Source organism: Nilaparvata lugens, chromosome 2 (genome assembly GCF_014356525.2).
Source record: "Nilaparvata lugens isolate BPH chromosome 2, ASM1435652v1, whole genome shotgun sequence".
Taxonomy (NCBI): Eukaryota; Metazoa; Arthropoda; class Insecta; order Hemiptera; family Delphacidae; genus Nilaparvata; species Nilaparvata lugens.
In genome coordinates, this window is record NC_052505.1 from 80,115,739 (window position 1) to 80,141,033 (window position 25,295).

The 25,295-nt window shown below is 35.6% G+C and overlaps 3 protein-coding genes across 7 annotated transcripts in view; 2 read left to right on the forward strand and 1 right to left on the reverse strand.

Annotated features, from left to right (window-relative positions):
• Nucleotides 1-976: 976 nt before the first annotated feature.
• On the reverse strand, nucleotides 977-11,339 carry LOC111051306. 2 transcript variants are annotated; one of them, XM_022337795.2, is made up of 2 exons: nucleotides 9,096-9,400; nucleotides 977-5,470 (listed from the first exon to the last, which is right to left on the reverse strand). In XM_022337795.2, the coding sequence occupies exon 2, from the start codon at nucleotides 5,228-5,230 to the stop codon at nucleotides 1,034-1,036; it is 4,197 nt and encodes a 1,398-aa protein (XP_022193487.2). In that variant the 5' UTR covers nucleotides 5,231-5,470; nucleotides 9,096-9,400; the 3' UTR covers nucleotides 977-1,033. The 2 variants fall into 2 exon arrangements, 1 of the variants encoding a protein (XP_022193487.2); XR_005570568.1 differs by lacking the exon at nucleotides 9,096-9,400 and adding an exon at nucleotides 11,061-11,339 and having other exon boundaries at nucleotides 987-5,470.
• A 2,931-nt stretch (nucleotides 11,340-14,270) lies between these two features.
• LOC111051304 (angiogenic factor with G patch and FHA domains 1) overlaps nucleotides 14,271-25,295 on the forward strand; it is a 118,429-nt gene continuing 107,404 nt past the window's right edge. Inside the window, exons 1-3 of one of the 4 annotated variants that reach the window (XM_022337790.2) lie at nucleotides 14,271-14,683; nucleotides 17,248-17,478; nucleotides 24,952-25,128. In XM_022337790.2, coding sequence (XP_022193482.2) covers nucleotides 14,495-14,683; nucleotides 17,248-17,478; nucleotides 24,952-25,128 — 597 coding nt within the window. In that variant the 5' untranslated portion in view covers nucleotides 14,271-14,494. The remainder of the gene's footprint in view (nucleotides 14,684-17,247; nucleotides 17,479-24,951; nucleotides 25,129-25,295) is intronic. The other 3 variants (XM_039421858.1, XM_022337791.2, XM_039421859.1) reach the window with 3 other exon arrangements.
• Nucleotides 19,181-21,910, forward strand: LOC120349997. Its single transcript, XM_039421862.1, has 2 exons — nucleotides 19,181-20,023; nucleotides 21,144-21,910. Exons 1-2 carry the CDS (start codon nucleotides 19,837-19,839, stop codon nucleotides 21,839-21,841), a joined length of 885 nt encoding a protein of 294 aa, XP_039277796.1. The 5' UTR covers nucleotides 19,181-19,836; the 3' UTR covers nucleotides 21,842-21,910.

Genomic DNA, 25,295 nt, shown 5'->3' on the forward strand with positions numbered 1-25,295 from the left:
AACTATAGACCTTATGGAAATGCAGCAATAGACTGGCTTCTCCACACATCTTTGTAATCACTTGTCAGCTGATTTATGATGAATAATAAATTCTAGTCTGATTTTTACTCCAATATTGGCGTATGAGGGAGGCTCCTTTTACCTTTTATATTATCCTTGAAATGCAAAATTTCCAAAAACCTTGTATATACGTCGACGCGCAATTAAAAAAAGGAACATACCTGTCAAATTTCATGAAAATCTATTACCGCGTTTCGCCGTAAATGCGCAACATATAAACATTTAAGCATTCAAACATTAAGAAAAATGCCAAACCGCGACTTGAATCTTAGACCTCACTTCGCTCGGTCAATTATAGGTATTAGTGGAGTTCATCAGTGAATTTTATTGAAAAATCAAAGTGCGTCCTCAAGGACTTGACGATTTATATTTTGTTTTTTCAAGTTTCAATAAATATTATCTATAATAAAAAAATAAAATAAAGTAAATAATCAGCTTATACATGTAGAAGATAGGAAATTAACAAATGACGCATCATCACGACCGACTGAACTGAGTAAATTGAAATTCTGCATACAGGCCTAGATTATTAATTTACCGAGGATGGTTATAGGCCTGTTTTAAATTCTTCAAGATTTCATTACGTCAAGTACCTATTCAGTTTGTAAAGTTTTCAATTCGTCATGCTTTCAGTTTATTGAACTTTGCTTGCATTTTCACTTTATAAGTGTTTTTTAAATTCAAGTTTTATTTCATTAGTGAAAAAGTATGGATACACAACACAGTAAAAACATACAATTAAGCCCAAAAGTCATGATTAGAATCTTCCATCTCATTGGATAGAACTGCTATTAATCCTGAATGGAGGAGTTCAGTTTCATGTGGGAACACGGGTTCATCATACTAGTAGACAATAGATGGAAATTACTCAGCAGATATTGCATTCAAATGCTAATGAAATAATAATTTACAGCAATTAATTTGGAATTTCGTTTAATTATAATTATTAATTAGTAAACAATACATGTCAAATTTACAATAAACTGAGTAAATCAATAATCTCACGAGAGCAATCAAAATCTGAATGCTCCTCAAAGTAAGATATTATTTGATGTTTCTTATTCGGTTCATAGATTGCATTGTACAATGGCAACTCATATTTATGCAACATTTTGTAGATGAACGGATGCAAGAAATTCTCTTCGCTGTCCACATAATACAATGGTCTATGGCACAGTAGCATAATAACAAAATCAGACAAATCTAAACGATCACATTCCTTAACAAGTCTCACAAAACTATCGTGGCCAAATTTCTCTGCCAATTGCAACATTTTGTCTTCAATAAACTTATTAAATTTAGTTTTCATATTTTCGACAAAACTGTTTACTCTTTTCAGCACGTGAATGTCATGTCTTCTCATACTCTGCATGTAGAAGTGGTCATAGATGTGCATTTTGTATTCTGGAAGATATTTGAACAGAAGTGGGTAGTGGCTGATGGTGATGGTGATGTCTGAGTCATCGCGAGGAACAATGAATTCGAATTGGTCACCAGCTGAGTCCACTGAGACCAACTCTCTGAACAAGAAGCGAATTTGAAATTCGATTGGTGTATCATTTCGTGGAACAATGTAAGGTAAATGTAATAGTTCTATGTTTTCTTGTGAACCCTCTTCAATTTCATTCTGATCCAAAGAAATCCAACAAACACTAGACTCGCAAGCAGCTTTGACAAGGTATGAGTATGCATTTCCTAAATAGCAGATTCCATTCCCATGCAAATCTATGTACGTGATTCTGGTTTGAGCAAGAACTTTGGCTAATAGTACAACACAACTTTCAGTCAAAGAATTATTGCTCAAATTCAAAGATATTATTTTGGAATCCTTCAACAATTCAACCAATATCTCAAAACCATCATCTTTTAGCTTGTTATTACTCAAATCTAGGTACACAATATTACTTTTATTCAGTGCAGATTTGAAACCGCAGTTTGTTAGCCCGCTGAAAGATTCAGTTTTAATTTTCAATGAAATAGCTTTCACCTTCAAAATGAGTTTTTCTTTCGACAATATCTTACCTTCATCCCAATCCAAATTCAGCACAGCAATATTACTATTGACAAGTATGGGAGATATATGATGTTCCTCAAAGTAGTGTTCGATTTCAAGTTCTGTGATGTCAATGTTGTCAAATTGTCCCAACAAATGTTCAAAATGTTCTCCGTACACAATCAATTTGGTTATTATAGGCCTACCCAGTGTCCGATGGATATTGTCAATAAGACAATTTACATCTTCTCTGGAACACGGTTCACTGATTTCAACAAGGCAGCCTGGATATTTGTACAAACTGATATAACTAGTTAAATCACTGGTAACATCAAGGAAAACTTTGCTCAATGGATTCATTCTTTTTCTTTTCACACCATCTAACAACTGATATGCTACTTGCTTTCCAATAATATTTTTACACAAATTTATCTTGAAAATGTCAATATTCGCAACATTTTCAGCCAAGTATTGGATACCTTGATCTTTAATAAGATTCTTACTCAAATCTAGCGATTGCAACTGACAGCGCTCTGTCAAATACTTGAGACCTTCGCAGGCGATTTTATTGTTTGATAGGTTCAGTGATGAGATACTACTGCCCACAAGGCCCTCTGCCAAATATCTGATACCCTTGCAGGCGATTTTATTATTTGATAGATTCAATAAAGAAATTTGAGTGTTCCTGAGAACTTCAGCTAGATAATAAACACCCGAACAATCTATTTTGTCTCCACTGAGATCAAGTGCAACAATTTGTGAGCCCAAAAGTCCCTGAGAAAGATATTTCATACCATTGTATACTATTTCATTGCCAGTTAGGTTGAGGTACATTATTCTTGTGTGTCGCAGTTGACTTGCTAAGTAACATATACTGAAATAACAAAGACATTTATATCTCAAATCAAGTGATGTGTCACTGGAGTCGATCAACATCTGAACCATATTGATTTCATCATAATCTTCGCCTATTCCACAACCGCTTAGGTCGATAGAAGTGATTTTAGTATATTTCAAAACAGATGCCAAATAAAATATATTACCACAAATATTGTTCTCACTGAGATTGAGAGATGTGATTTTCGTATCAGGCAGGCACAATAGTAGATCTGTCAGGCTATTGCATGGTAAATAATATTTTGCGAGATTCAATGAGGTGATTGAAGTGAATTTGAGAACAGAAGCTAGTTTCTGAAGAGTCTCGCCACAATGATTTCCACTCAAATTCAGAGAACTAATGTTTGAAATATCTAAATTTGATGTAAATTTCTCCAAGCCTATATTGTTTGTGGTGCTATCAAGATCAATTGAAGTAAAGTTACAGTCCTTCAAAATATTTGCTAAATATTCGTAATCTATTTTATTCTCCCCCATTCTAAGATAATCAATCTTAGAATCTCTTGCATTTAAACATGCAAATATCTTCAAACAGATATTTATATTTTCCACACCATTATGGCTAAGGTCTAGGGAGGTGATGTCAGTGTCATTCAAGATATCAGCCAGAGAATTGATGCCATCAACACCTATGTAATTATGACTCAAATTGAGTGACTGAATGTGTGAGCCCACCAACTCCGGTGCCAACAACTTCACACTGTCACTCTGCAAATTGCATTTGCCAACATCCAGTGAAGTGATGATTGATTGTTTCAGAACACTTGTCAAGCAATTGAGCCGATCAATGTCTAGATCATTCCCTCTCAAACAAAGTGATTTGATTTTTTTGTCCAACAAGCAATTTGCCAATACATTGACACTTTCATAACTCAGGATATTCTCTCCCAAATCAATTGTTTCGATCAGTGTGTCCTTCAAAACATGTGCTAGGCTTTTCACACCATCAATGCCTATCTGGTTGGTCCTCAAATTCAGAGAGGTAACATTTGTATTCACCAGATGTGGCGCAAATGCCTTCAAGCAATCACAGTTCAACCCATTTCTACTGAGATCAATGGTTATGATATTTGTGTTTTTCAAAACTGCTCCCAAACAAGTCAGTCCATCAACACCTATTTTATTTGAGCTAAGGTTCAAAGATGTAATTTTTGTACCCTCTAAACCTTCCACAAATATTTTCAATCTCTTACAATCTAATAAATTTTCGCTTAGATCTATGGAAGTGATGTTTGTACTTTTCAAAACACTTGCCAAACTGTTTAAACCATTACTCTTGACCCTACACCCTCTTAAACCAAGAGAAGATATTTTTGTACCTTCCAGAAAACAAGAGAGCATTTCCAGGTTGATAGCATTACCATTCAAATCTAGGGAATTAATTTCAGTGTCTTTTAATATTGAGGCAAGATACTGTAAGCAATTATTTCTTTGAACTTCTGGTTCATCCTTAGATTTATCACTATGATCAACTTCCGATGATGTATAACTTATACTCCTGTTAGAACCACAGCATAATTTGTACAGCTTATTGAAGCAACCTCTATCATAATCTTCATCACCATCATCATCATTATTATAATAATAACGATCATAATAATGAAATTCATCATCATCACGCCTACCATAAACACGGACATTACTTGAATCATCTACATAGTAAAAAATCTTTCTCTCTAATATTTTTGGTAAATTAAGAGAAACAATTCGGGACTCTGGCAAATATTTCAAAAATGCAATAAGCATACCGCTTGCAACATTGCTATTACTGAGAGAGAGATGCGTCAGCTGTGTGTCCTTGTCCGAGAGAGCTTGTCCAAAAAATGTCAAAGCAAGCTCTCTTATATTAATCATGATGTTTTCTCTTACTTCTGTTAATTTAATAGTACCAAATATGTATTCATTGGTAGAATCTAACAGCCTCATTTTGAAATCCATATCGTCTGAAACATACTCATTATCCAAATCCAATTTTTCATGTGGAAGTTGTGACTGTTCTTCATGCAAAGTTGGAGGTGAAATGTCCGTCGATATTAATTCATTAGGAAGCGGACCATAAGTGGACAGCAAATAATCAGCTATTATGCCAAGCTCAAGTGGAGTCAAATTGGAGCGTTCTGAAATGTGTGAAAAGCGCCCAATGATGTTCATACAAGTTAGATGATAGACGTCATCATTCATTGGTTGCTGAGCAGGTTCAGCTAGAGTATTCATGATCACCTCATGACTCAAGTCGACCATTTTACCAATAGACTGTTCAAGCCATTCTGTGGAGGCCATCTTTGTTAAATCGGAGTGACGAAGTCAGAATTACATCAATTATATTCTCAATGAATTGTGTATAGGCCTGATCGAATCAACAAATGAAAATTAGAAGCTTGGAGACATGAGCCAGTCAATTAAAAAAAATAATAATTGAATACTTTGGAAGTGATAATTTTATAAATTTCCTGTTACCGTACCCATTATCTTCAGGGGCCGAAGGCTGAATAAAGTACCTGGCAGATTTCCAATGAGCACCTGCAAACAAGGAATTGAAGCATTAAAAAATATTGCGCACAAAAATCTAGTATTGAATACAATTGAACAGAAAATGAAGGAGTACCGCGAGTAGGAAGAAAAAAAAATATAAATTACTAAACGAACAAGAATTTGAGTGATGAATCATACATTAATTCATTAGGTCTAATGCTTTCCTCACATTGAAACTACTGAGAGGCAAAATATACTTTCTTCTGACTAGCTACAGTACTCTTGACAATTGAGAAATAATTCTATCCATTTGTGAGCAACTTCACAATCCACTTATCTTTTAAAGCAAAAATGTTTCTAGCACGTCGAAAAAGTAATGCTTTTTGCTCGAAATGTCTTAAAATTGACGAACATAATCATTGGGGCTATATTGAAAAATAACTATATAGTGAGGTCCACGTTATAATGGCAGTGTGTGATTTGCAATGGTGTTGCTATCCTTGTCTATCGTTTAACAAAGCAGATGGCGCTATCTCTTTCACGCATTGCGATGTTGCCACATCGTTTATCAACAATGTAGAAATTCAACTAATCTGCAAAATATTTAATCTTAATCATGAAAATTTATTATAACATCTTTAAAAAATATATTTTCTTGACAAATAAAATATGATTAACTATTTTCAACAATAATGAACAGTTAAATTCATCAGATATACCAGTAGGCCTATCCGCTGTTTGGGTTGGAAGGATGACATCTGGCAACCCTTTTCTCCTATCTTCCTACACTGCCACTATAACGTGGACCGCACTATAGACAGCAATAGCCTAAAAGATTGAAGGATAGACATTCTACAAGTTTCATCATATACAAATCTTAGAATAAGAATAAGAATAAGAATGCTTTTATTCCTTTGAGCACATAAAAAATGGCAATTGGAAACGTCAATACAATATAATACTAATTATAATTAAAATACATTGGTAAAAATACAATTAGCCTACTATAAAATAACTTGGAAACACATGTGTAAAATGAAGTGATTTTATATAATCATACACAGGAAATAATAGGAAACCATGGTCAGCCTTGTGGAAAATAGAAAAATCGATAAGCTCAATATGGCCATCCTAGACTTAAACTGAGTTGAAAAATTAAAGCTTGAAAAAGTTGTCCATTCTCATCTGTAAGAAGTCATCAAAAGAATATAGAGGGTTTTGCAAAAGAATGCCCTCCAGTTCAGATTTAAATCTGGACTCCTGCAAAACCCTTGCCGAGCATGGCAGCACATTAAAAAGCTTAAGGGAAATGTGCTTGGGACTTTTTAAAATCATCCCCAACCTAGAATAAGGAACATCAATTTTATATCTGTTTCTTGTACCATAACTGTGCACTTCATCTCTGCAAAGGAAACTGTCTATTCTCCTCTTCACACTCATTAGAAGCCTAAATGCTACCATGCTATACACTGTCATAATTTTCTCCTTAATGAAGAGAGGCTTGCAATGTTCAAGATAAGCGGCACCGGAGATTATCCTGATAGCTTTCTTTTGCAAAAGGAGTACCTTTTGGACATCTGGGGCACAGCCCCACAGTTCCAGACCGTAAACAAAGACACTTTGAAAAAACGCAAAGTAACATGACCTCAGGTACTTTTTGGGGACTGATTCCCTTAGACTACGAAGCAAGTATATGGATCTAGAGAGTTTAGAGCATACACTATCTATGTGCTCACTCCAAGAAAGCTTTCGGTCCAGTGTGAGACCAAGAAGCCTGCCACTTCCTGCACCCTCAGCGACCTCAGTGATTTGTCTCAGTGCAAGCACCAACAACTGAGTTTTGTCTCTATTCAGAAGCAAACCATTTGCACAGAACCACACTGCAGCCTCATCCTGACACTTGATCATTTTCTGCTGAAGAGCATTCAAGTCCCTATCCACAGTTACCGTGGATGAGTCATCAGCATAACAGACGACTTTAGAACCAATACTGTACTCAATATCGTGTTACATGATTATAAAGAGTAGAGGCCCAAGAATGGATCCTTGAGGAGCTCCATGAGGAACTGATAGAGGACTTGAGAGACTGGAGTTCACACACACAATCTGACTTCTATCTATCTCTTCAATCTAAATTATATATATTAGTTATTACGACATCCTGATTCAGATGTCAGATGGAGGGTATTTTTAACTTTCCTTGCCCTATTACCATAGGTAAGGATAAAGTATTGCTTTCCAAAAAAATTCAAGGTACCCTTATTTCATGTTTTCTATACGTTTCCAAAAAAATTAAGGTTGGCTACCCTAATTTCATGTTTTCTATACGTTTTAAGGTCCCCTGAGTCCAAAAACATGATTTTTGGGTGTTGGTCTGTGTGTCTGTGAACAAGATAATTCCATTCCTATAATTAACCGATTGACTTGAAATTTTAAACTTAAGGTCCTTATACCATGAGGATCCGACAATAAGAAATTCAATGAAATTAAATTCAAAATGGCGGAAAAAATGGCGGATAATGGCTAAAAAACCTATTTTTTTACGGTTTTCTCGAAAACGGCTCTAACAATTTTCTTCAAATTTATACCCTAGATAGCTATTTATAAGCCCTATCAACTGACATGAGTCTCATTTCTGGGAAAATTGCAGGAGCTCCGTAATATTCCTGAGAAGAATGAATAGTGTTAAATTTCTATCACGATTTTCTCAAAAATGACTTGACCGATTTTTTTCAAGTACATACCCTGTATAGTTATCTATCAGCTCTATTAACTGGCATGAGTCTCCTCCTTGGGAAACTAACAGGGGGTCCACCCCATCCCTGAGAAATTTACTTTGTAACCTCCTTCTCGTGCGTGAGGTAGGTAGGTAGAGCAGTTTATTCAAAAGAACACATGTCGATATTTTATTTGCAGAACAGCTGTTTTGACAACTTTTAAAAAATCCTCAAATTTCATAATTATTCAAAGGAAAATGTACTCTGAAAACAGCAACAATAGTATAATTATAGTTTTAATTATTTAGCCGCCAATCAGCATAATGTTATTCCCCGAAATTATCCTCTTTTAAGAATGAGGCTTATAGATCAATGAGCAAGGAAAGTTGTGTGAGTGTACCACACCAGATTTTTTATTCTGACGACTCTCTATAGAAGAGTCGCTCTACAAGTGGTCAACCTTGACGCTTTCAAAGTGAGTACCATATCGATAATCTCTACAGTTAATTACCATTATAATCGATAACAGGTAGCTTATCAGCGCGACCACAGAGATAACAACAGATGGTTTGAACTACGAAATCAAATTCAATGGTTCATGAGAACCGGCATAGCCACCTCTAATGTATTAGAGGTGGCTATGGTACCGGTAATCATTTTATATAGGCTAAGCAGTATACGGTATTGTCTAATACGGTACCTACTTTAGACAAAATATCTGACGTACCGTATGTAGGCCTACGGCAAAGTTAGTAGACAGATCTGTTATCTGTCTACTAACGTTGACGTTGGGCCTACGGTACCCAAAAACAATTCTATTATCTAAGGAAACTTTGAAAACAAATACCCCTATATCTTAGTATTATTAACAAATAGTGTATATTTAAAAAAACATAATATCACTTTTCATAATAGAAATAAAAGTAGCTATGAAAAAATCCTCATATTTATTCTACCTTTTCCTTTTTTGATTCCTCTTTCCTTGTATACATAGTGTAGTTTCCTTAGTTTCACAAATCTTTGCAATCAATTGTAGCCTATGCACTGCATTTAAAAAAAATGTTCTAAAATGATGTTGTTCAATGAATGAAGTTTTCTCTGATGTCTCATCAACGATCAACAGGGACTCAATTTATTGTTAAAAACTTGTAATCTCAAACGTTGAATTATTATTGTCAGTCAAAACTCAAAATTAGCGTATGTAAACACTCAAGACTCAACAGGCACTGTGCAACAGGAATAGGCAACAAGGATATGCCAGCGCCACACACTTGCCAAATGGGTACAAATGATGAGCTCGAGTGTGGATGGTTACTTTGCCACCGCTCGCCCTTGCTATAGTGAGGTCCACGTTATAATGGCAGAGATAAAGATAGAAGAATAGCGATGCCAATTCTCTGCATTAATAATTATAAAATGAAACTTTAAAAAACTGTAAATTATAAAAAACTGTAAAAATAGTTATTTGTGCAACTAGTGCGCAAAGTAAATGGCTTCTTGAGAGCAGCAGAGGAACTTTGTATTTCACATCAAACTTTTCCTACAGTTACTATTGAATATGAGAAGTGGTAGATTATGGGTAAAATGATGGCTGAAATCCATCAAATGCTTGTGTGTGTGATGCTGTTAAATAAAAACCTTAATTAATTTAAAAATTAATAATCCGATTGACTTGAAATTTTAAACTTAAGGTCCTTATACCATGAGGATCCGACAATAAGAAATTCAATGAAATTAAATTCAAAATGGCGGAAAAAATGGCGGATAATGGCTAAAAAACCTATTTTTTTACGGTTTTCTCGAAAACGGCTCTAACAATTTTCTTCAAATTTATACCCTAGATAGCTATTTATAAGCCCTATCAACTGACATGAGTCTCATTTCTAGGACAATTGCAGGAGCTCCGTAATATTCCTGAGAAGAATGAATTTTGTTAAATTTCTATCACAATTTTCACAAAAATGACTTGACCGATTTTTTTCAAATACATACCCTGTATAGTTATCTATCAGCTCTATAAACTGGCATGAGTCTCCTCCCTGGGAAACTAACAGGGGGTCCACCCCATCCCTGAGAAATTTACTTTGTAACCTCCTTCTCGTGCGTGAGGTAGGTAGGTAGAGCAGTTTATTCAAAAGAACACATGTCGATATTTTATTTGCAGAACAGCTGTTTTGACAACTTTTAAAAAATCCTCAAATTTCATAATTATTCAAAGGAAAATGTACTCTGAAAACAGTAACAATAGTATAATTATAGTTTTAATTATTTAGCCGCCAATCGGCATAATGTTATTCCCCGAAATTATCCTCTTTTAAGAATGAGGCTTATAGATCAATGAGCAAGGAAAGTTGTGTGAGTGTACCACACCAGATTTTTTATTCTGACGACTCTCTATAGAAGAGTCGCTCTACAAGTGGTCAACCTTGACGCTTTCAAAGTGAGTACCATATCGATAATCTCTACAGTTAATTACCATTATAATCGATAACAGGTAGCTTATCAGCGCGACCACAGAGATAACAACAGATGGTTTGAACTACGAAATCAAATTCAATGGTTCATGAGAACCGGCATAGCCACCTCTAATGTATTAGAGGTGGCTATGGTACCGGTAATCATTTTATATAGGCTAAGCAGTATACGGTATTGTCTAATACGGTACCTACTTTAGACAAAATATCTGACGTACCGTATGTAGGCCTACAGCAAAGTTAGTAGACAGATCTGTTATCTGTCTACTAACGTTGACGTTGGACCTACGGTACCCAAAAACTATTCTATTATCTAAGGAAACTTTGAAAAGAAATACCCCTATATCTTAGTATTATTAACAAAAAGTGTATATTTAAAAAAACATAGTATCACTTTTTATAATAGAAATAAAAGTAGCTATGAAAAAATCCTCATATCTATTCTACCTTTTCCTTTTTTGATTCCTCTTTCCTTGTATACATACTGTAGTTTCCTTAGTTTCACAAATCTTTGCAATCAATATTGTATACACTGTATTTGAAAAAAAATGTTCTAAAATGTTGTTGTTCAATGAATGAAGTTTTCTCTGATGTCTCCTCAACGATCAACAGGGGCTCAATTTATTGTTAAAAACTTGTAATCTCAAACGTTGAATTATTATTGTCAGTCAAAACTCAAAATTACCGTATGTAAACACTCAACAGGCACTGTGCAACAGGAACAGGAATAGGCAACAAGGATATGCCAGCGCCACACTCTTGCCAAATGGGTACAAATGATGAGCTCGAGTGTGGATGGTTACTTTGCCACCGCTCGCCATTGCTATAGTGAGGTCCACGTTATAATGGCAGAGATAAAGATAGAAGAATAGCGATGCCAATTCTCTGCATTAATTAATTATAAAATGAAACTTTAAAAAACTGTAAATTATAAAAAACTGTAAAAATAGTTATTTGTGCAACTAGTGCGCAAAGTAAATGGCTTCTTGAGAGCAGCAGAGGAACTTTGTATTTCACATCAAACTTTTCCTACAGTTACTATTGAATATGAGAAGTGGTAGATTATGGGTAAAATGATGGCTGAAATCCATCAAATGCTTGTGTGTGTGATGCTGTTAAATAAAAACCTTAATTCATTTAAAAATTAATAATCCAATTGAAGTTGAAAATTCTTAGCCAAAGTTCTCATTTTTATCCATTCAAGAATCAGAAAAAATACAGATAGAACAACAAATTCGCATTTAAAATACATGCCAACAGCTGATTGGGATGGCTGCAAGATGGCTGAACCGACAAGCGCGCGACCTAGCGGGAAGAATCGTACCTGAGTTTGTTTTATCCTGCTAAAAAGTACTGGAACAGGATTCAGAAATTTAGACTTTTGCTCAAATTACCGAGAAAAATTCTCAAAGTAAACTGAAAAATATTTATAAAAAAAACATAGACAATAGAGAATATTATTGTATTATTCTTATGTTTTTTATTATTTTTATTCATATGGATATCAAATGGTAATCATTTAACCTCAAAATTCGAATTTTATAATGTGTATTTGCTACTTTTCTCATTGCTTGCAGTTGAAATAGTTATTTGTGCAACTAGTGCGCAAAGTGACAGTTTGCTGCACCGAAAGAAACGTTTACGCCCGAGCCATAGGCGAGGGCAGAATGGTTTCTTGAGTGCAGCAGAGGAACTTTGCGCACGTATTTCACATTAAGTTTTTCCTACAGTTACCATTGAATATGAAAAATGGGTAATTATGGGTAAAATTGCCTGAAATCCATCAAATGTTTTTCTGTGTAATTTTATTATTGATAAAAACCTTAATTTATTGTCAAATTGAATAAAAATGTTGTCCTTGGTTATAATATATAATGTAATAATTAGCGCGTTGTGCTTCGTTGCACCTCTGCTCACTATAGCAGCCCAGTCACTGTTACCAACTTCATTTTGATTTTGCTGCACTGTTGCTCCATATAACCTACTAAGTATTTTGCGTTGCCATGTTGCAAATCTGGAGTGCAGAAAAATTTTTTCGCCCCACTTGGATGTAATGAGCTGGTTTACGTGCGTCATATGGAGGCCGAAAGTGATTGTTTTCTGGCCAGGCCGGTAAAATTTTTACGGCCCTAGGGCTGTAAAATAACCTTGAAGTCAGCTGATTCTGATTTGATGTGAACGTGTTTTCAAAATAGTTTATGAAACGGAATAAGTTTATGCTTCTAGAATTGAATAAAGTATTTTGCAATAAGATACTATAATTTTATTTGGATGAATGAAATACAAATGAGATATTATAAACTATTCAAATTCAATTTTCAGAGTATAATAGAATCTAACCTCAAACCTCCTAGTACTGCGTTTATCACGGAACATAGTGGATAAACGGAATCTTTTTATGCTTCTAGAATTCAATAAAGTATTCTGCAATAATATACTATCATTCTATTTGGATGAATAAAATACAGATAAGATATATATTATTATAAACTATTCAAATAATTCGATTTTCAGAGTAGGATAGAACTTCTAACCTAAACTTCCATTGACATTCAGATTCAGATTGGCCAAATTTCAAGTGTGCTAAAACAGCTGATCAAAAACTTTTCATTATTTGTGTTTATCATTCAATAATTAAAACATTTATAATAATATCATCTTATTGTCATTTGGAAGAATAAAAAGTTTAAACTCAACCTCTTACATAATTGAACATAATCTTTTAGGTTATTTAGACAAATCAGAATAAAAAATTAAAATACTTGGACAATTTCCTGATATTCAGATTTGCTAGAGCTATGACCTTCCACTTTTGCTTTCGGAAGTGCTTATAATAGACAATAAATTATTTTCATATATTTATTGTTTATTTTTCTGTGTGGCGAAAAATAACGTTCTCACCATGGGCAAAAATGTTTTTCCGGCAGAAAAGTCTCATTTTCGGCCCTAGGTGCGAAATATACTATTCCCGCACTAGAGCGGAAAAGTGATTCTTTGCGTTCTGTAATCAGTGCAGCGATGGCCACTTTTCAACGTAACTGCAAGAAATAATAATTATCAATAGAAAAGAACTATTATTTATTATTGAATGATGAGAATTCTCAAATGATGATTATTTAATTATGATTTAGATGAACATTATTCTTGTTTTGGATTTCTATATTGGGATTTTATCATAAATGTAGGGTAGCCATTGAAATGATTCTTATCTAAATCTAATCACAGTCATTGTTACCAACTTAATTTTTGTTTTTGTGCACTAATCCTCCATATAACCCACCAACTATTTTGTGTTGCCAAGTTGCAAATCTGGAGTACGCAGAGTAATACTTTGTGCACTAGAGCAGAAAAGTGATTCTTTGCGTTCTGTAATCAGTACAGGAATGGTCACTTTTCAAGATAACTGTATGAAAAAATAATTGGCATCATTGTGGACCTAGAAAAGGATCGTACCACCGGCTTTGTCGAATAATAGACAAGGATAGCAAAACCAAAGTTGATCGAATACTGCCATTATAACGTGGACCTCACTATAGCCATTCACACTCTTTTGCTCATCATTCATATGCACTCGGCAAGAGTGTGGCGCCGGCATCAAATTTAATAATCAATGTTTGAAGGATTTACTTTATCGATAGTTGACTATCGACTGATAACACAGTCGATAATGTAAAGTTGGATTTTTCTAACCTAGTTCTTGTCGTCTTGACTATATTGTAAACATAGTTGTTCACATTTCTTTTCTTGTTTTGTGAGAAAATTTTACAAATTGCAAAGTCTTACCTTGTAAATAAAAATATACACTAACTTATTTATTCAAGAATGAATGGTATAGCTTATTATAATTAGTCGTGACATGATTGAGAAACTAATATTATAACATGTGTGATACTGAGAACGAAATCATTTTGGAAGATGAAGAGGATAATAACTTATTTCAGGATATAAGTCAATCTTTTGAAAGCTCTTTAACCGATCTTCCTGAAGTCGTGTTGTATATTAAAAGGCTTCAAGATTGTGTGATCAGACAAAGAAGAATAATTATTACACTCCATGAGAAAGTCAAGCAGGTAAATTTCTATGATACTAGTTTGCTGTGTTTTTAGTAGGCTAAATTATTTGCAAGTTTAATTCTATAATGCTAATGAGATTTGCAAAAAAAAATATTTTCTGCAAGCTGGCGAATGCACCGTTGCATTTTCACTTTTTGTAATCGCTCAGAAAATAAGTAGGTCTAAGTAACACATTCTGTCTGCAATATTGTATCGTTCCTTGCATACAACGTCTATTGTTGAGTCAGTATAAATGAAATCTGCAATATTGTATCGTTCCTTGCATACAACGTCTATCGTACTGTTGAGTCAGTATAAATGAAAGAATATTTGGTTTTATTCTCAAACTATGAATACATCATAAAAAGAGATACACGAAGATAAAAAGAGATTTGTTTCCCAAAATGTTATATTGCAGCTTCACCTTCAAATTCAGAATATTGATTTTTTTTACTAAGCTCCAAGCTTACATGGTTACAAGCTCTAAGCTCCAAAGCTACGATCTTATATGATAAATAGGCCTACGTGTATGTAGAATATTTAAACCATTTTCACTTGGCTGATGGCACCCCCCAAGTCAATAATAAATTTCTTACAAATCGTCAAATTTTCAAGTGTTTCTTCAGTAATGTGGCATCAGCTGCTTCAATTTGAGTTCTTAAACAAATCATAGCTCTTTCAGTTCATTCATAGAGAAAATATAGGTAGCATAACATAAGAAAGCTTATGCATCTTTTCTCAATGCCTCCATTCATGCAACACTCCACAATAAAAGTCGTTCTATTCAGTTTGTTCGAGGTGGACCTCCAAAGTACCCTATCTATTTGTTGAAGTATGATTTATTCGACAGTGAATGCCTGTCATGGTAGTATTAGCTATTTTTGTTGAAGTACGATTTACTCTACAGGAAAAACCTATCATGGTGGTTTTAGCTATTAGTTGAAGGTGTAGTAGTCTAGTCAGTATAGACATAAAGAAGGGGGTGTGCTTGCAATTTATATTGTAGTTCGGATTTTTTAATATATTATTTGGGTACCTAAATAAGAGAAGTCCAGAATCAAATTCTTAGCTATTTCTGCCAAATCTCGTAATTGGACAGAAAAACTTGCTCTCGCCTTTTTTTAAATTATAAAATTCTGAATAAAATAGGATCATTCGGAATGATTCGGAACTCTTTATCTCTAATGAGCACTGAGTTATGATTCTTCAAAAATGAGTGAAATTTGAAGAAAAAATCAATTTTGATGAATTTTAGTTTTTGATCAACAATATCTTCCGATTGTTACCATTTAGATGTATAATTCAAAATCCCTCTGGGCGTATTTTTGTGCTCAATAATCTTAGATCAGGTAGATTTCCAGGTACACTTGACAACAATGCTCCTTGTATTGTGAAAAACACTTAATTTTTAGCTTCAACCATTATCACCAACTACATTGTCCTCACATTGATATTTTGCACAATGACATAAGTTCATGAGATTATGTTCTATGAGAATCACCCGTTAGATGCACTTCATTTCAGTATTTCCTAGTGGAGAGGCACGCTTAAGAACACCTCAAGGATCAAAATTTCAAACACATAACTTTTGACACAATGCTCAGATTTCATCGTACTACACTTAATTCTTCTCGGCTCGTCAAGGCGGTCCAAAATCATGCACCATAAGTCAAATTCGGTCGAAAAATGTTGAGTGTACATTTATTTTTGAGTGTACTCAAGCCCATATTCCAATACACAATATGAGGTTTTTGGGCCACTCTGTATCTAGCACAAAGAAATTTTGCATGAAGAAATTTCAATTCAATTTTTTCAATTCCATTTATTGCCAATTAGATTATTCAAAACTCTTTATATGACATATCATTAAAAATATGATTAAATAAACATAATTACTCATACATATACTTGAATAAAATAAAATATAAAATCTAGGCATCACCAGCAAAAAGAAAATCTTTGCCCGCTGGTGAGAGTTGCAAAACAGTAAAAGAAAAACATAATATATCGAAATAATGCAGAAAGTTAAGGTCAAATTTAACTAATAATTACAATAGAAACTTTATAACAGCAGAATCATAGAAAATCAAACAAATATTGTGTAGAGAAAAGACTATAAAATGAAAATAAAAGAATTAAAATTGAATTGCTATATTCAAGGTAAAGAAATATTCCCTCCTAATCCACTCATTGACGCTCTTTTTACTAATTTTGAAATCCAAGTCATAAAGTATTTCATTGACCAGTTCTACTGCTTGTGTAAATTAGCTGTCTTCTGATCAATGAAATTGATATGTGATTGATATCACTCTCACTCTCTTCATCTGTCTGTGCCCTAGATAGTGGAAATTGGTTCTGGACTTCTCTTATGTACCCAAATAATATATTAAAAAATCATAACTACAATATAAATTGCATGCACCAATGTATATAGTGACTGGACTAATGTAAGATTTGACTGGGAAAACCTGTCATGGTAGTTTTAGAGTCTCTATTATTTTGTTGAAGTATGATTTACTTGACTGTGAAACCTGTCATGTTGGTATTAGCTATTGTCGTTGAAGTATCTATTTATTTATCAGGGAAGACCAGTGGCGGATGCTTCAACGCAGACAGACTGGGAAGATGCATTGCCTGTGCCTGTGCCTTGGCAGCAGAGCAGCAGCAATGGCGGTGGCCGTGAAAGCAGCAGCAGCAGTATTGTCGATCAGGTCAAAGAGGCGGCCGAAAGCGCTGTGCGCCAGTCGGGCTTTGTCTACGAAGCAACCAGTGGCATGTACTATGACTACAACACTGGTTACTATTACAATGCTGTAAGTGCTACTTCATTCACCTCAATCCCAGCAAATTACTGCTTTTGCAGTTTATTTCTACAATAAAAATAATTATTATTTCTAAATAATAGTTCTAGGCATAATAATGAACGATTTTTGAAAGACTGTTGAATAAAAACAGTTCGTAGGTGTAGGACAGTGGGTGCATACTTTTCCCCTTCAACCATATTCGAAGATTGTTAAATCTTGGGGCGGGGGTGGATGTGTTTTCCAGTAGTCATCCATGTTTCAAGCACAAAGTGACTTTGCTCATGAGACAAAATAAAAACAATTGAAAATAAGAATGCACACAATTTTTACACTCATACTTTGTGAGAGCCCTTAATTCTCCCTTTATTGTTATACAAGGCAGTTTGTCATTGGCATTTATCATCAGCATCATCATCATCATCTTCTCATTCATGCTTGTTATCATCTCTCCATCACCATTCCATGTCTTTTCTTTCAATTAACTCTACTTTCCAATATCATTTATAATTTTTTTTCAAGTAGCCTAGTTTTTTTCCAATGTTAGTTTAGTGAATTTTGTTTTATTTATTTATTTATTAGAACAGTCACAAACACGATATTTGGAAAGAGAAACAGGCAATTGCCCAAAACTTCTTCAATTCCTGATTTTGGCACATAAATAGTCCAAAGTGAGGTTAAGTTTGAAATTTCTGTTTTCACCAAAGATTAACACTCAGAGAATACGTATTCGAGATATGACTGATGAATTTTGAATTTCGAAGGGTTGATAAGAGCCGGAAATAACACTAAACAATCCGAAAGTTTCAATAATATTGAAATAAACTTGAAAATTTTGAGCAGAAAAATTAAAACTGAATTCGTTTTGAATACGAATTGTGCTTGTCTTATTGTGATGTTAAGGGAGCATATTTGGTTTTTTACCTGTTGCTCCCATTGTGAAATAAATAAATAAGTAAATATTAGAATATTAATAAATATTTATTTTATTTTCCAATCACTTGATACTGGCATCATATAGCTGAAACATGTTGTGACTAAATAATTTAAAAAGGGTACTTAGATTTCTATTTTTATTTATTTATTTATTTATTCACATTGTGTACAAATACTTAATATGAGGAAAGGCACAACATGCTCATGCCCAAAACTGTCCCATTTCCAATTTATAAGTACTATCTTCTATTTTTGTATTTAATTTGTTTTTCTTTAAAATGAAAACATATTCTATTCTATTGATTAAGTGTAGATGATGATGATGATGATTATTATTATTTTGGAAGGACGGATTCAAGGATCCAAATGTTCAAAGAACCCCACACGTCAACCGAAGTTTATTGTGTTCCCAAGTAGTTTGTTAGTTAGGCAAACCAATACCTGTGTCCTTTACAAGAACCAGGAGTTTTCCCTATACTAACATCCCATTCATCACCTGGTTGCAATCCTTGCCGCAATCCAGTGTGATATGCTTGGCAGTCTCTTCAGACTGATTGGTCGTCGTGACCTACGTGAGCTCCACTCCTGGCCTTCTTTGAAGGTACTTCCGCTGAGGAAGGGGTCGCCAAGTTGCCTCTAGGGCGCCTGGCTACCCTGACTCAGCCTCTTGACCCAAATTTGGAGTTTCACCCATCTCTGGTCTCTTGGTTTTTTTCTTTTTGCCCCTCCGAAACTTTGCAGGGTCAAAAGCCTTACCTCTCCCAAGAAGTTTTGCCTGAATGGCCATCCTTCTTTAAGCAGTGGTCTGAGAAGCTCATCCTTCCTTTCCAGTTGGGATGATGTGATTGAGCTTACATGTCGTGATCAATAGAAGCCTTCTCAATGTTGATAGCCTCTACATAAGAGTGCAACGGAACCTCCTGTGTTCCTGATGCAATCATTTCAGATTAAGGAACTTGCCCTGATGGGGCAGATCCCGTGGGTTTGAAGGAAAGGCAACTCCAGAAGTTGCCTTGGGGTTTGGTTTATTCATGTGGTTCCCAAGAACAGCTAGGGAAGTGGAGTCAACCCAGACAGAGCCCCGCATGTCCAGGCAAGGCTAAGGCCGCGGCTCCACTGGCCGTAGCTGATCGCGCTACAAAGTGCGGTTAGTAAGTCAGAGAAATGAAAAGGCAGGAGACAAATGGAGGTGGCTTCACTAGCAACAGTCTGCAGCGTGGAACATTTGACGGCGCGCCACAGAATGTAGTGTCGCGCCCAAATGGAACCGGTCCTATTCTACTGCTACATTTTGCCGCCACTACCTTGGCGCCACTAGCTGTAGACAGCGTTGGTTGCGTCTCAGTCCAGTTCCAACTACCGACCAAGTAGCAAGTGACGCTAGTCTTCTTAGTGAACAGTTTTAAGTGTAGTGAATTCTCTTGTTTGTGAACAATGGAGGTTGAACTTGATTGTGAGGTAATCATATTAGAAGTAGAGAAATACCCAATTTTATATAGTAAAGGTGATGAGAATTACAAGAACAGAAATGCTAGAATTGATGCATGGGAAAAAGTAGTTGCAGGGGTTGTTGGTGACGAGAAATTGTTGGAATTTGATGAAGACAAAGTGAATGAAATAGGTGAGTAAAATTTTATTCATTTACAGTTTACAATAAGAATAATACCACATGTTGTTCACCTACTATATTCATAATAATCATGGCATATAAATCTAATTAGTCTCTTGAGCATATGTATACATTCTTCAACTTCATGCTTCTTTTACCATGTGAACTATTTCTACATGTACTTGGTTTGCCATGGGATAGATCCTTCTGCAGAATTGAAGTGGTACAAGAACATATTTCTTACATTTAATCCATTGATTGTTCCTCTTACTCCTCGAGGTGTGATGCTTTCTATGTCACATGACAATGTGTCCTCAAAATTGAATCCATCATTTTTTCTCACATAGTTATGTAATATACAGCAGGTTTTTATAATGCTGTCGGCAAGTTCTATATTAACATCAAGTGGCCGATGTAAAATCCTCCATTTGTTTGCCAATATGCCAAAAGCACACTCTACATATCTCCTTGCTCTAGAAAGACGATAGTTAAATATGCGTCTCTCAGGTGTAAGTCCTTTGAGAGGAAATGGTCTCAGGAGATTATTGCTTAGAGCAAAGGCCTCGTCAGCAACAAAAACGAAAGGGTACGGTATTCTGCTTGAAGTATTTGTAATTGGCCTTGGTGCAGGTATAATCAGTTTTCCAGAGTACAAGTCCTGCCCAAACGTTGTAGACTTTAGTATATTCGAGTCATTCAAACTCCCATATGAAACAATATCTATGTAAGTAAAACAGTAATCGGCGTCAGCCACTGCCATCAGCACAACGGAGAAAAAATGTTTGTAATTGAAGTAATTGCTGCCACTAAACTCAGGTTTCACTATGCGGATGTGTTTTCCATCAATGGCCCCGAGACAGTTTGGGAAATTAGTTTTTCTCTCAAATTTTTCAGCTGTATTGATCCAGTCTTCTTCACTTGGTTTTTTCATGTACTCAGCTTGAAGGGTGTACCACAGGGCTTCACACGTTTCTCTTACTATTGTACGGATGGTCTTTCTACCCAGACGATATTGGAAATGGAGCGACCGCATAGAGCATCCTGTTGCTAAGTACCTAAAAGCTGCTAAGTTGCTAAAAAAATTGTTGACAGACTTAATAAGATTTTAAATATAATTTTTTCTTGTTTGTAGGTAGAGACATACAGAAAAAATGGAAAGCTTTGAGGGATGCCTACTTAAGATCTCTGAGGACACAGATTGTTAAAAGTGGAAGTGGAGCGAGTAAAAGACGACCTTATCCCTATCAACAACAGATGGCGTTCCTCCGACCTGTGATGGAGAACAGACAAACCTCAGGAAATATGGCACCTGAAGAAGTAGGAGATGTGAATGCAGAAGAAGTAGAAGACGATCAACAGCCTGACGACCTTGCACCTCCACCTATCAAAAAACCTGCAGGTAAACCAAAGAAGGGAAATTTTGAAACGCAACTGTTAGAAATTCTGAAAAAACAGTCTACACCTAACCCACCTCCTGGACCTTCTGATGATAATGATGACAACAAGTTGTTCCTCTTATCTCTCCTGCCAAAAATGAGACAACTAAGCGAAAATGCATCTCTACAATTCAGAATACAAGTCATGCAATGTCTGCAAGAATGTTATTCAAAAAGCAAAATGGAGTCGAATTGCAGCAATGCTCAACAACTAAACTTAGCAAGGGCTACGTCTTCACAGCAGTTCCACAATCAGTGCGATGGGCTGAAGGATACTTTCTCACCGGGACCAGGTCAAAGCAACGATTTGCATAGTCCAGCAAGTTTGCATAGTCAACCACAATCTTGGGACGACAATACCGATGAATCTGTTTTGAGCCTTTTTAAATTGTAACAAAAGCATGAGAAATGTACTCACTTTTGTACAGAGTTTATAAATTTCTAAATACATTATTTGAAAAATTATTTGTCTTTATTTTGCACACCTACTTGATAATTATTTGCATACCTAGTTTTTAAGTACATGTAAATTTTTCATGTTGGTATAACATAACGTTTATAGTTGATTATAAAATAATTACAAATAAAAACGCATTAAATGAATAAAAGTTTGTTACACGTTGACGAGGAAAACTAGTAGTTGTTTTATAAAATTGCAACGAGTTATATGTTTATAAAATTGTTTAAAATAAAAACGCGTCAAATTAACAAACCATTTTTAACAAGGTGACAAGGAAAACTAGCTCATGTTTGACCATAAAGGGCACATTTAGGTATTTTTACCCCTCAATAAATTACTGTCAATGTAATAAGACAACATTAATAATATTAATAAAAGTTAGTTAAGGATGAGTTAGTAATGATTTAGTGAACTAAAGTTACCTTAATGTCACTGAGAGCCTTTCCTCTTCTCCTATTGCTTCTCGTAGGTTAGTATTCTGTTTTTCAAAATTGGTGATACTGCTTGTAGTAAGTATTCAAAGGATTTTTGAGACATGCGATAAAATTCAAAAAACTTGTCTGAATACTTTTTCAACTTGCTATGCAACGTATGGAACATGCCTTCAGACTTCCTGTTGCTTAGTATTGGATGAATCCAGTATTTTCTCTTCTGTAACCGGCGTCGTCTATAAACTAAAAGTACACTGAGTACAACATTACGAATGTTAACGTACGGCATGATCGTTCATCGGTCACGTCTACCGGCACACTGACTGACTTCTACTGCTAGTGAAGCCACGGCGGCGCGACGGATTGCAGTCTTTCTCTGTTGCCCGTGGAGTCACCCAACTGTCGCGTGTAGTGCGCGATCAACTACGGCCAGTGGAGCCGCGGCCTAAATGATACAGGAGGGCGCCTGGTATCCTGCAGGCACCGTTAGAGACACCATATAAAAGGAGAACGCGACTAGGTGTCGACACCCCGACTACTTGTCCCCTTTTAGAACCGGTTTTTAGGGGACAAGTTGACGTGAGCCATCCCCGTCTACTTGTCTCCTTTCTAAGGAGGTGACAACTAGTCGGGGGGACACCCTGACACGAGGGTGCGAGGTGTCAAGTTGTCGTTTACGGCGAAGCACTTTATAGCAAAGATGGCGATTATCTCCCGAACCGTGCGTTTCACGGGAAAATGTTACTGAACCAAAAGTGCTGAGAATTCAATTCTACATCATAACCAGCAATAAAAATTGCTTGATCTCTCCTCCCTACGCCGCGGGGGTGTAAGTTGTGCCAACTGATGCTCTGTAGGTGACAAGTAGTCAGGGTGACACCTTGACGCCAGCGAGCAAGGTGTCATGTTGACGTGAGCCATCCCCGTCTACTTGTCTCCTTTCTAAGGAGGTGACAACTAGTCGGGGGGACACCCTGACGCGAGGGTGCGAGGTGTCAAGTTGTCGTTTACGGTCATGACTAGTTGGCACCTTTGGTCCAGTAGGTGTCAAGTAGTCGGGCTGACACCTAGACGGCGACCCTATAAAAGTACCACCCATCAGCACGGTCCACATAACACCTTGGGTTGGCCTAAGAAGAAGTGAGAATATGGCCAAGGAAGGCCGACAGATAGAAGAAATGAGAATGGCACAAAGCTAAGTCATTGGAAAAAGTGCCATTCTAGAAATGAAAAGTTCCAAAGCATATTAAGAAGGAAAAGAAGGGTTTTGGAAAGGGGGTCCCTTTTAGTCGCCTTCTATGACAAGCAGGGATACTGTGGGTGTATTCAGGTTTTCAACAAATTCTTGAGTACGTTGTTCGACTCAAAGCTCCCCCAGCCCACAGGGGGCGAAGTGCAGATGATACCCACAGAGGTATTTTGCCTGTACATAAGGAATAATTTTATTGATTCATTCATTTATTAATACAATTAGAAATCATATAGCAAAGACTGGGAGAGAGCAACAGGCTCAGTCCAAAACTGCTCTTCTCCCAAATTTTACAAAAGTAACATTTCCAAAAGATAGGTTACATTTCACTTTTAAGAATTCAAGTCAAATTTTCTGTCCCAAAACAAAGGAACAAATAATAATATACTCATGGCTTTTACTCCATCCCTGACGGAAGTTCCAACTCGTCTCAAAATTCAATTATAACCGTGTCTTGTTCATGCATGCAGTACAAAAAAATTAATTTCACTGTTATTATTTGACCAATCCTAATAAATAAGGTATAATTGAAATCTTGATAAAACTTTTTTGTCTCTTGTAAATTTTCTGTAAAGTGAACGGTTTTCGTGAAATTTGCCATCAAAAATTAAAAATGGCCGCCATTTTGAAAATTTACATAGAAAATTTTGTATTTTATTTTTCAAAGTTGAGTCTTTATAGCATAAATATTCATGCCAAGTTTCAGATCAATACAACATTTCGTTCTTGAGATAAAAATTCCTAAGTGAAAAAGAACAAAATGGCAGCTATAAGGATAACCGCTGAGTTTTGGACACTTCAAATACGAAATACGACATTTGTAGTCTCCTATCATCCAGGAACAATACCCTCAAATGTTCGACACTACTTCTGAAACACTCTGTATACTATTTATGATACAGTATAATAAATGTGAATAATACTGAGAAAGTTATTGAGCCTGTGGTAAGCGTGGTACCTAATTATTAGGTTTAGGTTTCCTAATTTATTGCGACAGCATTAATTTCTAATCTTAAGCTGCGTACACATATTCACGCTTCCAACCCGCACCGAGCACGCTCCTCCCTCGTACCGCCCTCGTACCTCCATCGAACCACAGTCGCTCCATCCACGCACCCATCATGAACGTTACGGAAGATGTTAGATCTTCTCGCGTTCCCCGGTTGAACCACTCTTGTTCGCCGGTCGATCATCAATCGCTCTGCTGGAGTGACGTTCGGTTGAGGAGTAGAGCGAAAGTCTGTACGCACCTTTACAAAATGTTCTGATTATTTTTAAATTCCAAATTTCACCTATATTTTTATTTTAAGCTCACTATATTGAATTATATCTAATTTACTTCACTCAATTCTGTTGATTTTCAGGAACTTGGACTGTATTATGATGGCAACAGTGGCACTTATTACAGTTATAATGAAGAAGAGAAAGAATTTCGCTACCATTCCTCAGTCGGGGTCACACAACACTCCAATGACACCTGTTCTTCAAAACATCAACAATCATCTCCTGACCAGAGTAAACAATCGGATTCAGATAGCAAGGTAACATTTCGAAAGTTCAAAATCGTAATAAAAATACAAACGTGAGTAGAAGCTAATAGTTTTTAGTCAGACTGCTGTGTCGTAATTTAAGTATTTGAAAGTGATCATTAACAAGCAGTTTGTAATAGAAATGAAAATTCATTTATTACAAATTTCTCAGTAATGGA